Below are 14,683 nucleotides of genomic sequence, written 5' to 3' on the forward strand. Positions count from 1 at the left end.
TTCTCATTAGACCTGTAAATTTCATAACTAATTGGATTCTGTTTTTTTCTCATTAGATTTCTATTTATTTTGATTTCTTGTTATTTCTCTCCATTTTGTTATTATGTTGATAGACTTTAAAACTTGTTATTTGTCTCTTTTGTAGCTCTTGTGTACTACTTATCCACTTAATACTAAGCTCTTGTGTTTAAATACCGACAAGATTTAGTCAATTTTGTCTAAAAGATTAAACGCTGACACTACAGAAAATCTGTAAACATACAAGGACACCTATTCATTTTAGAGTTATTGAAATTTGGACGTTTTGTCATTTTCACAGAGGCTAGAGTAAACTTATAATGTTCCAAATCTATATTGATAACATTTACGTTTTCATTAAATGTTGTGTGAGAATATGCAATTTACATGTTTATTGCATGACCACCATGATTTTGATGTTTGCTGTCTGGCCCGGGAGACATTTTCAAGCTCATGGGGAACAGCTTTTCTGCATATCCCAAATATGAAGAAACCTTTACTCTCTATGTGTTTTGCTAACAGAGTTGAAAAGAAATTGAAAAGAAGAGAGTCACTCCGATGTCGCCAGGACACACCCACCCAAAACTGCAGCACTGCACCCCGCCCACCACCAATTAACCCCGAAAGGCTGAAGGACTTTGGTGAGGAAGATTACCTTAATGGGGATGTCAGGACCTGGGAGATGAAGATTGTGGGCAACCCAGGGGAGCTCCTGGGTGATGCCCCCGCACAGCTGCAGCCGCAACAGCCTCATGTTCCTGCCAGCCCACCAGTTAGGAGGGCCAGCACCCGCCCCCGCAGTGAGGTCATTAGGTTTGAAGATATCAGCGCAGCAGCTTTCAAGATCCAGGGTGGAGTGCAGAAAACCCCATGCATGGTACAGAAATATTACATTAATAATTATTGGTGTTGCCTATATCAGCAGTAGTTTAAGATAATTAATTGATACTGTTTTTATACTGCTAACATGTCTATTATTGTTACTAGTATACATTATGGTATTAATATTATCTATTTCTCTATTACAATTGTCAGTATCTATATTACTCATGTCATTAAAAGTAAGAACAATCATCAAATTAACTTTATCAGCATTATTATGATACAACGCTTGATAACGGTGTTAATAATAATACAGCAATACCATTGATATTAATTGTATATTTATTAATACTGTTATTTTAATTTTAAAAATTTAATTTTCAGAGTACTTATTAGTGTTGTTATATTTAAATATTGCTGTTATCATTGTAATCGATGTCATAATCATTGATATTATCAGTTTTCAGTTTTCTGCTTGGAGCTTCAGGTTAAACTGAATCGTCACAGACTTTATTGCCATACGTCACCTTAGCATTCCTCCGTGGCATCTTCTTCTTTTGCCAACATCACGCACCGTGACTTTAAAGTTGCTGTTATACTCCAAGGGCCCAATTCACGAAGGAAAACATGTGAACAGAAAAGTATGCCCACGTATATGTACAACTACGGCTGTGCATACATTTTCAAACATACACTATTCACAAAACATGTTGATTTTTGTGCCGATGGAGACACGTTTATACACCCTCTTGCAGCTATACAAATTGAGGGGATTACATATGTACACCTGAATCTCCTTATGTAAAGCTACCACACGTAAAAACATTTTTTAATTTAGTAGGTATGTAAATCACATAAAAATCTACAAAATAAATTTTTGGTGTTGTAGAAATAACAGGACTTGAAGGAAGATTTTTGTGACTCCGATTTGTATATACATTGTGAATATAATGTCAGTATAGACATTTTACTGAATATATTATTTGTGTACTTATTGACATACGTTTAGTCCCATACCAACTTTGCATTTTTTGCATGTTAGTTCGACACTATGCTGTTTATTGTTGTAATATACATGTGTGTGATCTGCAAACACATCTATAGGTTTATAATTAATCCATGTAACAAAAAATTAAGAGAATAGACATACAAGTTAAACAATGGGGACGGGGACTGACGTGCCCTGAGGGACACCCCACTGAACAATTTTATGTGCAGACCTAAAGAAATCCATCCATTTCATTTTTTTAAAGAAACAGGATGATCCACACCCGATCTCCAGTCGGCATGAATTGTTGCAAGTACTAAAATTACCTATTATGTTTTCCGTTAATTACCTCGCCTGGAAAAACGTCCAAAGGCAAAAAATAAGATCTTACTTTCAGTAATGAGACGTTTACAATCAAGATAGATAGAGGATTAAAGTTAATGAATTCAAACCAATGTCATGTAAAATGTTCACAGAAGCTGTTTGCCACCTAGTAGAACCCACTTCTGATATTGTTCACTTTTTTAAGATTCGGACAGTTTATCTACAAGATCTTGATGGATCTTTGATGGAACCAATGCATTGTTAATAGGAGTGGGATTGGCCACGGATTCTATTATTCATTTACATTTGAATAACCTTTAATTTACCACTTTGTTTGAATCTGGGAAATATCATCTGTGGCTGCCCCAAAACTATGATTTAGTTTTTTATGTTGTTAGTTACAGCAAACGGAGTTACTATGCCACCCTGTAAGGCAGTATTCTAAATTGGTAAAAAATTAAGCCCTGCTTATGTCTGGCTTGATGTGCGAGTGGAGTCACAACCCGATGTAACATTAAAACTTCTGGTTCTCTATCTCTTTCTGCTACTATAGGTTATCCAAATGCTCTGTTCAAATATTAAGATATCCAAACACCAATACTTGGTCTAATATGGAGAGATTCTGAATACTTCAAATAACCTTTGTAATAATGGTCTAGGTTCATGAGTGGTGGGATAAAATGTTGACGTATTTTGCCCTAGGCAAGCTGGCAACTTATAACAGCAACGTCTCATCACAAATATACTGCCTGTTGGAATTAGTAGAGATTGATAAAGACCTATAAAAATAGCTGCAACCCCTACCTCTCTTCTAAGAAGGCAATTGTATAGCAGCACTTTAAAATGTTTGATGACTAAATCCTCAATTTGAGGGTTTTTTCTCGGGTGGAAACCCTATTTTGGTTAGAAACAATAGTTGTATGTCATGTGAATTCAATACTAGGTTTATCACAACACTTTTCTTTACTGCAGATATTACATTGATCAAGGCAGTTTTAATCAGGTCTGGTGCTAATATATTCCTCTGTGCAAAATTTGATTTAATCTTTCCTAAAGGTATAGTATAAACTAAATTAACCTGGCGCATGGCTTTGGGTACTTCAGGATTTAACGTAGTATGGCAAAGAAGAGTGCAAAAAGAAATCATCTGAATAAGGAACGCTACTCATACTGATGTTCTCAGAGGCTGCATGGTTGGCCACTGGGTAAGGGTGGGTGTTTTGAGAGCAGCATCAGTGGCTGTTGACTGTGGTCGGGCATCAGTAGGAGCAGAGCAGACAGGCTTGCCTTAGGTGCACATTCAGCATACCACTGCTTGCAGCTGTCCACAGGAGCTAATAATTAAGTAAGCCCGCAAGGGTCTCATTGGAAGTTCTACTGTCCCCTCCTACAGCCAGGAAGCCATCAGGCCAAATTTAGAAAAAGCAACTGACACGCAAAATAAAATAATTTACAAAATAGTAAAAGTAAAATAATCGATGTTTGACTACTTCGGTCCAGTGATACAAAGAAAAATATCAAATCCGAACTGAGAAGTAAATAAGATAGAGACAGTTAGCTGAGCTTTGAGGGGAAAAAAGGCCAAAGTATGGCAAGATAAACACCATAACAACTGTGTAAAATCTACAGAACTCCTGGCAATTAAATAAGCCAGCCGTGTGAGGTTTTCGTGAAAGTGCTACTGCCTTGGGCTACAATCAAGCGGAAGTGAGACTGTTACTGTCACAGATTGTATGTAGAATGTGGGTACGTTTGTGTAAGCCATGTAGGTGGAATTGTAAACTTCCCCCTTCTTCACTGTTTTCCTCCCTCTTTCTCCTCCTTTTTCAATTCTCTGCCTTTCTCTTTCCTGTTTGAGTCGAAGTCTGATGAAAAATAACGATTGGCCTCTTAAATGAGTACCAGTGCCCATCATTTGCAACTTCTGGAACCCATTTAGCACTGTTTGGGAGAAATCACAACATTCCCATATCGAGGAAATATTCCCTGCTTTGTCCCCATGACTCTAAGGTGCTCAGGAGAGGTCCCTGAAATAAGTCAAGCAACTCTAGGCTCATCTTCCTGACCTCACTAACCCTACATCATGGACTGGTGTCCCTTTTTGAGAAAAAAAGAAATGTATTACCCGACCAACCTTTTGCTTGCTAACAAATTATGGGCCTGATTACAACTTTGGAGGACGGTGTTAATCCGTCCCAAATGTGACGGATATACCACCTACCGTATTACGAGTCCATTATATCCTATGGAACTCGTAATACGTTGGGCAGGATATCCGTCACATTTGGGATGGATTAACACCGTCCTCCAAAGTTGTAATCAGGCCCTATGTTTCATTCTCATGATCATTCAATATTGGTTACTCCATCTATTTTGTTGTTCTTAGAAGCATCTCCTAAGGAACTGTTGAGATCTTCTGACATGCTGAGGCAGATTTATAAAAAGTAGTGCTGCACCTAGTGCAGCGCCACTTTTCTTGTGCCCCTCTAACGCCACCATGCGTGTGTCGTATTTAACATACGGATCACCATGGCGGTAGTAAGAGAACTAGCATCAACATTTTTTATACTAGTTTGGCGCTTTGCAGGATGAGCATCAAATATTTTGACTCCAATCCTGCAAAGCACTCAGAGGCCCCTTGAAAACAATTGGAGCCTCCTTATAACGCCTGCTCTGAGCATGCGTTAAAAGTGCCCAAAAAAATGACATAAAGAAATCTTTTAGATTTCTTTGTACCATTTTTTTCAGCCCCCCTTGCATACATTATGCCTGGCACAAACATAATGTAGCGGAATGGGTTACAAAGTGGCACAATGCATGTATTGCGCCACTTTGTAAATTTGGAGCAACGATTTTGACCTCATTGGGCCACATTAGCATAAAAAAATGATGCTAATGTGGCACAAGGAGGCGCTAGGGGCTCTTAAATCTGCCCCATAGTGCGGGCCGACCCAACAGGTGCAGCACCTTCCTCTCTGGACGTCTAATTCGATACCAGTCCTAGTCCTCCCAGGCTGTATGCAGGCCAGTTGGCCTCTCTTCTAAAAGAGGTCACATACTGGCGACCTCTGGATACTCCAAGTAAGATGCTCTGCTTCTACTTCCCAAATAACCTTTCTAAATTGTCTCCAAAACATAAACACTGCATTCCTCTGTGCACCTAGCTGATGTGCTGGTTCTGCACCAACAGAAGGTTCATGCCTTTCTAAGGTGCAAGAGAGAAATTCAAAGGAGTCATTGCTAGCAATCAATTGTAGAACCGCTATGCAAGCCTGCGTCGATTCTAGGCCTTTGGAGAAGATTTTGCATGGGGGCTGCCCCCCAGGAAAATGTTAATACACATTCATAATTTAATCTCAGGTTTTGTTCAGTGGTTTACTCTACTTTTCATTATTTCATTTTATCAATCACTAGGTACGTTCACACCGGGCAGGCCTACAGGTAGGACAAAGGTAACCAAGGGCCAGATGTAGCAAAGGGTTTGCACCTCGCAAACGGCGAAAATCGCCGTTTGCGAGGCGCAAAAGCCTCTTTGCTATTCAGAAATGCATATTGCGAGTCGGTACCGACTCGCAATATGCACTTCAGAATCGCAAATAGGAAGGGGTGTTCCCTTCCTATTTGCGAGTCTGAGTGGTATGCAATACCATTTGCGACCGCGTACGCGGTCGCAAATGGTATCGCAGTTACCATCCAATTCAAGTGGATGGTAACCCACTCGCAAATTGGAAGGGGTCCCCATGGGACCCCTTCCACTTTGTGAATGGACCCAAAAATATTTTTTCAGGGCAGGGAGTGGTCCTCCCTGCCCTGAAAAAATACCGAAACTAAAGGTTTCGTTTTTTTTGTTAAGTGCAGCTCGTTTTCCTTTAAGGAAAACGGGCTACACTTAAAAAAAAAAAAACTGCTTTATTGAAAGCAGTCACGAACATGGAGGTCTGCTGACGACAGCAGGCCTCCATGTTTGCGAGTGCCTATACTCGCTATGGGGCCGCAATTTGCGACCCACCTCATGAATATTCATGAGGTAGGTCATTGCGACCCCATAGCGAGTCGCAGTCGGTGTCTGAGACACCGTACTGCATTGCAAATTGCGACTTGCAATTTGCGAGTCGGATGGACTCGCAAATTGCAAGTCGCAATTTGCAATATTGCTACATCTGGCCCCAAGTTCTGTCACTGTTGCCAATGGACCGCTGGTCCAGTTTAGGGAAGACCCTTTGTGTGCCTTTTATAGTTTCGAGGGTAATGTTTTTGTGATGGGAAAGAGAAGAACATCGTCACAGTGTTGCACCATTGGACAATTTGCACTTAACCACGTTTTGTGTTAAGTATATAATAAAACGGGATGAAGCGGTGTATCGTAATCTAGGTCTGGAATAGAGGTCCTGCTCATTAGCACCCCCTTTTCTCCTTCACACACACCCTCCAGTTCTTTCCCTCTGACTCCTTATGAACACGCCCTTGTCGGTTCTGTCTTTTTTCAGCGAGCAGTAGATCTCCTGCTAACGCTTAACCATTGTCTTCTCTTGCTAGTCTAGTTGTTCAAAAGAGAAGGAATCCTAAAATTCTGGCTTTTTGCATGTTTCTTCAGTGATTTCGAGCAGTTCAGGGTGATCAAGGTAGAGCAGGTTAGCAGGGCCACTGGAATTATGCGGTTGTGCAGCCGCTGCAATTTTTACATAATTATAGATTTTCAGCATTTGCCACATAATCTATCATCTCCTGCGTAATCTACAGATTCTAACAAAAATATTTCTAGTTTAAACAGTTCCAAAGTTACTGAAAATGAAGCAACATGCTGTTGTGCAGTGAAAAGCCCTTTGCAAATTTGGACTGGCCACCTTTTTGTTGCTTATTACTATATTTGGGGTATTAAAATTGCACTAATTAGATGTAACCAATGCCCAGACAGTGTTAACAAGTTTAAAAACAAGCATTTGCAATGCAACGGGTCTCGCGTTTGCTCATGTTAGAGCTGATAGCGTTGTAAACTCCTAACCCGACTTTTCACCTATAGGCAAAAGTGCATTTATGTACGTAACCCGAAAAAGTGCAATTAACTGTGTAAAGCGCTCAACTTCTGCCAAGTGAAATCGCGCTAGGAAAATAGAGAAAAAGTAGTCCACGAGCCGGACAGAAAACAGCGAGCCTTGCATGTTTTCTGTACTTGGTCGATGTGCTCGAGGAGGGCTAGCCACCGGAAAAGGCATGACATGTGCATGCCTTCGACTAATGAAAGCAAGCAGATTTTAATAGGCAAGCCCACCAACCAATAAAAAACACTGACGTGACGTCGACAGGGCTCCGAGCCCTTTTCTAATACCTAAACCATCTTGCTGCGATACGCATGCGCGAGCGCATGCGACGCAGGCTCGACCCTAATGACAAAATAATGAGGTAATACTATCACAAAATGTGTTGCATTATGCAGCATAATTTTCCTTTTCTTGCTGCATCATTTACAAAATCCTGCCATCATAATTTGGCCCTCCTGCTACATAATTCCAGTGGCCCTGCACATTACCTTTTAAATCAAGCATGTTGTTCTCCTATCACATGGCAAAACCCAGGCCACTGCGGTGCAGGATTGGCCCCATTCAGTCCTATGGCGTATGAAGATTTGTAAACAATGGGATTACCCATATCCTGCAGGGGGACCCTATCATTTTGTTTTACTCCATTGCGGCACAGGCAGACTTTTCCAGCTACGCAATTATTTCTTTACTGCCCTTATTACAGCATGATCCCCTCCACTTCGGTCTCCTACTCATGAAAAGTAAGCTCCAGTTCTCTTCCCAACCCTCAGCCCTCAGTCATTGTTTTTGCAAGATCTCCTTGCTTCATTTCCTAGGTTTCTGACTGACCATACTCACCACTTCTCATGAACTCATACATATATATATATATATATATATATATATATATATATATATATATATATATATATATATATATATATACATAACAATGCAAAGGTCTAATGCTGCTATGCTCTGAATAAGAGGGAACAAAAAGAGGTACCACGGAAGAGTCTATTCAATGTCCTTTGGTCAGTTGGGTGAGGATGTTACAAAAGGATGAGGTGCTAATTGCAGAAGCATATATTAAGCCCTTTTTGGAAGTGAATGAGCAAAGAAGCATGTTGGATCTGTGTATGGAGAGCGATCCAGATCTTTGGCACATAGTGGGAGAAGGTGTATCATCTGGCCTTGCTGTTGCATTTGTTAGTTCAGCCAGCTCCCAGCTCACTGCCTGCCACTAGTCTAGGGGCCCGATTTACAATAAACTGGTGCAGCACGGTGCTGCGCCAAAATTAGGAGTGCCACTCTGTGCCAGTTTGGAAACACAGGGATGTGCCGTATTTACAAAAATACAACGCACCCCTGTGTTTCTCCCTGCACCATCGCTAAAGTTGCTATCCAGCGGCAGCGCAGCCACCCTTGCGCCATAGTGCAAGGATGGCTGCGTTGAGGGAGAGATTGTTTTTGTGCAGGAAGCAACACCTTTCTGCACAAAACAATCTTCTATGACGATTTGCTTTTTCTCTTTGTGCAGCAGAATTCAGCATACATAGGAAGAGCAAAAAACAAAGAGAAATTAAAACATTTCAAATACCCTGGGCTGGCGTTAGATTTTTGCGCTGCCTCAGATTTACTAATTCTCGTAAATCTGGGGCAGCATCAAAATGCAATGGGTGTTGCTGTGAAATGCCCACAGCAACACCCATGGCACACCCCTTCCACGCAAAGTGCTGCGTGTGAAGTTGCCGTATTTACAAGGTGGCGTTAAGCAACAAAAAGTGGCTTAATGCCGCCTTGTGAATACGGCGCACTGCACAGCGCCACCAGAGCGTCACAAAAAGTGACACTCCGGTGGCACTAGGGCCTTGTAAATCTGGCCCTCGATGCCTTGCCTCACCTGCTTTCCCCTGTTTCCCCTACTGCCCTCTGCCACCCATGGCCATTCTCTGTCCCAGTTTCCTCTGTGCAAACCTGCCACTATCCCTGCCTCATCCCACTACTAGAGGTGTGCGGTGTGCACCGCTCCGCTGGCAGGGCTAACAGAGTTTCTGGAACTCTGAGCTCCACTTGGAGAGTGGAGTTGTCAAAAAAACTGTTAGCCCTGCCGGTGACACGGAGTTCACCCTGTGTGCACTGCAGCCCAGTTGGGCTGTGCAGCGCAAGTGCAGACAGTCTGTGCTTGCGCTGTGCAGACCATAACTGGGCTGCAGTGCACACCGGAGCAAAGGAGGGAGGCAGCTGCTGGAGAGGAGGACCCCCCTGGAAGACCCAGGTAAGTTTTTTTACACTAAGGTGGGTTTTCTGCTGCGCCATATCTACAAAGTTTGTAACCCCTTGCACCACATTATGCCTACGCCAGGTATGATGTATGCAAGGGGGCGTTCCAGCACTAGGAGGCCCGCAACAAATGGCGTAGTGAAATTTAAAAGATTTTGCTGTGCCATTTTTTATGTCATTTTTACCACCTGCTCAGAGCAGATGTTAAAATGACGCTCCCATAGTTAACTATGGGCCTCCTTGCACTTTGCTGCACTAGAGTCAAAATGTTTGATGCTAGTGCAGAAAAGCACCACAATAGCATCACAAATGTTGATGCAATTGTGCTAACGACCGCCATGGTGCACCCTATGACAGATAAGGCACAACTATGGTATTGGTAGGTGCCGGTGGGGGTGCAAGAAAACTGGAGCATCGGAGCTGATGCACCAGTTTTTCTTAAATATGGTCCAAAGTGACAAGGATGTGGGACATGATGGTTTTCATCACCCTACCTGACCGGAGGTGAAGTGGACTCATGAAGAGAGGGACAAGATGTGAGAGAGGTATCAAAGACTATACAGTGGCTAAGTTATGGTTGGGGCAACTTTGATGTTCCAGACGGGATTATGCATATGTGAAGTTTACAGGGTATCTTCCAAGACCACATGGATTGACTTTATAGTCATGTGTATTCGACCCAGAGGAAACAAACAGCAAGAACTAGCAAAGTGAAACAAGGATTAGAAAATTATACATGCAACAATAACACGGCAACTAGAAGTTCAAAAACTACCAATGTACATTTAAAAAAAAAAAAAAAAAAAGAAAGTGGATAACATGTAAGAATAAGGTTGCAAAAGGTGGGTTGCATTCGTAGCAGTTTAAAATACCTTCATATTGTGTAAGTATCCAAGAATTACAGTATTGCATAGAACAGATTCTGTACAAACACCTACAGATTTCTGGGCTAAGCTGTGGGAAGGCAGCCATTTTGACTATGTAGACAGTCACGGCTGTCACATAAAATAGAGTTAACAGTCTTTCTCCTTTAGGATACGTATATTTTGTCAGTGCTTGTGCAAAAAGGTAAATTCTAGCAACTCGAGTCTCGAGTTTTTTCTGGTCTTTAAAGTTCATTCATGAAAATTAACATCTTGCTCACAATTTAAATACTAGTCATGCGCAAAATGCAAAGTTGGACTGGCACTTCTGTACCTGCTGCGTGTGCATAACTCACATTACATGTACGTAACTACTACGGACCAAGCGCACCTTCAAGTGCTGGTAGGGCGAACACCAGGGCCTAGAAACGATGGACTCCAAAATCACTTAATTTAAATAAACCAGATGCAAGTTTGAAACCTCATGGCAAGGACAGTAAGTGTAAAAGAGTGTTATATTTTCAAAAATTTTACTCTTTCATAAAACAGGAGCACATAAATTGCTCTAGTTTACCCTAAGTGTAGACTGTCTTTAGCATATTTCTGTAGTAGTCGCGGTAACCCATCGATCTATATCAAGGTGATTGAAACCTTTGACTAATGTGACTTAGAAAACTCTGCAGCCAGGTCATTTACCTACTTATTTTTCCGAATGGAGTTCGTATTGGTGTTCTGCAGGCTACATTTTGATCGATGCAATCGATATATAAATCAACTGAACTACAACAAAAGAACTTGAGGTAATAACTTGCAGCCTGCAGTTTCTATTTTGGAGACCATTTATGTTTTTTCTCTTTTTTATCCTTTTGTCTTTTTTCCATCTTTTGTTATTTTTTCTCTTTTTATGCATTCCGTTATTCTTATTTTCAGTTCCACCTGTCTACCACTGTCCCCTTAATTTTGGATACCATATATTCTTTCATCTGAACGTTTTTGTGTCCTGCTATTTCTTTCTCTTTAAGATTTTTCCCTTTACTCCCTATTCAGCCCCCTTTTCTGGTCTGGCTGTCGCCTACTTGTTCTCTTCTCCTCTATTTTCTGACATTGTATGCTAGTCTTTCCTTCATGTATGTCCTTCTCACTCTCATTTTGCTCTGTCCCCATTTTCATAATTTTCTCTCCTCTCCTTTCTTCTTCTATCTCTTGGTTTATTTTTTACTCATCATCAGCACTGGTGCAGGTTATGTGACAAGTGTAGTGGTGCCAGGGTCACCAAGTTATCGGTGGCACATAATAAGTGATATAAGTAGCTCCAGATGGCCTAACCCGTGTGCCAGATAACCAAGGGAAAAGTCTTGGAAATTGCCAGATTGCAGACCCTCAAAGCATGCATTTTATTTTTGTATCGTGCCCAAACAGCCAAACAGCCCTGGCTTAAACACTCTCTGTCCTAAAAAGCTACCACATGGTTTACGTAACATCCACAATTACAATAATGTGACTTTGCAACAGAAAGTGATGTCGTGGTCATTTGATGCAATTTACTATAACTTGAATGGGTCAACTGGGGTGCAAAGTGATATGTAAAGTAAAGATGTGTATAAGATGATTATACAATAATGAGCGAATACTGCAGGAGACTCCATTAGAAAATGCATCTTTTTATGAAAAAAAAGGAATAGAAATAAGACTTTAAGGAGCTTTGTGCTCCCATGCTGTACTTTCCTTATTTTTGATGGACCCCGATTTTCTCTGTCTGAATGAGTTGTGCTGCAGCCCGTGTGCACTTGAACTTCTTAGCTTAATTGTTGTGTTACTTTTCCTCTTTTGGACCTTTTAAAACCCATGCAAACTTCTGTATATCAATGCTCAGTCAAACAATTAACTTGCCTGAACTATACAAAGTTTATACCTCAGTGTTGGACAGAAGTACATACACGTTTTGATCCTCTACTTTGTTTGCTAACAGGATTTGACTAGAAGGTTAGATCACGTCCTCTTTTTCCACACATTGTCCAGAAGATCGCTAATTACTAGTCACAATGTTTAAGGCATTTACATTTCTTTGAAAAAGAGCACCCTGTCCAGCAGAGGATTCAATAGTTTCTTTGGTGTTACTTTTTTTGCTTTTAACCCTCTTTCTGGTTATGCCTATAGCACTACACACGGCCTAGAGGTTTACTTGCAAAAAGGTCCATGTTTACACAAACTGTCACGACTCACGTGCTGCTTATGCCTAGAATCCGCAGATCGAGTGGCGTGGGTCTTGAATGTTCGGCTTTGGCCCAGAAAGGGGTGACTCTTTCTGGTAGCCACGGTGCTGTAGGCAATGGAAACGCCAAGAACAGACCGTGCCCTTCAGAAATAGCGCCAGAGGGAAAAAAAACCAAAAAATTGGAAAAAACCTCCAAACAGAAAGATTCCTGAAACAAGAACAAAATTTGAACAGGAATCAACAGAGGCAAAATGTAGGTATACACAGAATTGACGAGATCCAGAACCAAAAGGCAAAGAATCAGGAGCGAAGACACTATCAAAACAGAAAGTGTTGCAGCGCAAGGAAAGGAAAAAAACACATCCCTTAAATACCATTAAACAGGAAACGACCAACAGGAAGTAAAAGGACACCATCTTAGATAGGGAAAAGTACATAGAACAGAATAGAATAGGAACCATAGAGAATAGGGAACAAGGAATTCTGGGAAGAAAAAGGTAACATGGGAAGGGGGAAAAAACATAAAGGAAGGTACAACCAGATGACCCAGGAAAAGAAGAAAAGAAAAGAACAGGTAAGAGGGGTCAGGAGGCACAAGAAACGCTGTGCACAGAAGCAGAGCGAGGCCCCAGGCCAAATCTGGGGCCTTGCAAGGTACACAGTAGACTTGGGGCGCGCCGCGTCCTGCAGACGCGTTGTGCGGCCCAAGCCGAATGTTCGGCTCGCACCGCACCACGCGGCACGACAGTAGGTCCCCCCCCCCCGAAGGCCCAGGTTTGTGTGGAAATAAACGGTGAAAACGATGAATCAGAAGAGGTGCGTGAACAGAATTTGCATCTTCCCAAGAGCATTCACTGAGAGGATAACCCTTCCAATGAATCAGATACTGAAGACGTTTGTGAAAAAGACGAGAGTCACAAATTTCTTGTACCTCATATTCAGGTACATCATCCACTAACACAGGAGGAGGACAAGGAAACTGACGAGAGTAAGGGTCAGGTACGTAAGGTTTGAGCTGGGAAACATGAAAGACTGGATGAATTTTCCATGTACGAGGCAAGTGAAGACGGACAGTGACAGGATTAATCAACTGAAGGATACGGAAAGGCCCGTAGTAGCGAGGTGTGAACTTATTCTGAGAAAGGCGTGAGGGCAAGAATTTGGATGAAAGCCGGACTTTATCTTGAGGGTGATAGTCTGGAGTGTTCCTACGTTTCTTGCCTGCTATTTTTTTCATATATCTCTTGGTGTTTAACAAATTGGATCGAATTAGTCTATGGATTTGTAGAAGTCGTCTGGAAAGGGAAGTAACCCCAGGCAGAGGAGAGGTAGACTGAGGAGAAGTAGGAAAAGAGGTAGGATGGTAGCCATAAGAACAGAAAGAAGGAGTGACCTTGGAGGCACTATGGACAGTATTATTGTAGGAAAATTCAGCAATAGGGAGATAAGTGTTCCAGTTGCTTTGGGTAGAATTACAGAAACAGCGAAGGTATTGCTCTAATCCTTTGTTCAGACGCTCGGTCTGTCCATTGGTCTGAGGATGGAAACCCGATGACAGTGCTATATTGATATTTAGTGTCCTACAAAAATATTTCCAAAACCGGGAAATGTACTGAGGTCCTCTGTCAGATACAATGGTATGTGGAAGTCCATGAAGACGGAAAATATGGTCGATAAATATCTGGCTTAGTTCTTGGGATGTAGGTAGCTTTTTCAGGGCAGTGAAGAGAGCCATTTTAGTAAAGGAATCAACAGTGACCACGATAACCCGGTTTCCTGCTGATGGTGGGAGCGAACACATGAAATCAGTAGAAATGGTGTGCCAGGGAGCTGGTGGAACAGGCAAAGGCTGTAGTAATCCTGCAGGTCTGGTACGGGGAATCTTGACTTGAGCACATATGGGACAAGCCTGAACGTATCTTTCAACACCCGGCTTCCAGGTAGGCCACCAGAAAAAGCACGAGAGGAGTTCTTGTGTGGCCTTGATGCCTCTATGACCAGCAACCGGCGAATCATGGCACATTTGTAATGCCTTTTCTGTAACTCTGTTGGTAGGGAGGAACAACAGATTCTGATAATAATAATATCCTTGTTTTTTACATATAAAGGGTTTTAGTTTCTCTGCTTCGCGGTCAGACAGGCTGGAGTATTC

The 14,683-nt window shown here is 41.8% G+C and overlaps 1 protein-coding gene across 1 annotated transcript in view; it reads left to right on the plus strand.

Annotated features, from left to right (window-relative positions):
- The window catches only part of LOC138300599 (L-threonine ammonia-lyase-like), a 168,845-nt gene that overhangs the window by 55,856 nt on the left and 98,306 nt on the right, over positions 1 to 14,683 (plus strand). The window contains exon 3 of the mRNA XM_069240192.1: positions 541 to 895. Within this exon, the coding sequence (XP_069096293.1) occupies positions 541 to 895 (355 nt within the window). The remainder of the gene's footprint in view (positions 1 to 540; positions 896 to 14,683) is intronic.

The sequence above is a fragment of the Pleurodeles waltl genome, chromosome 6, assembly GCF_031143425.1.
Source record: "Pleurodeles waltl isolate 20211129_DDA chromosome 6, aPleWal1.hap1.20221129, whole genome shotgun sequence".
NCBI lineage: Eukaryota > Metazoa > Chordata > Amphibia > Caudata > Salamandridae > Pleurodeles > Pleurodeles waltl.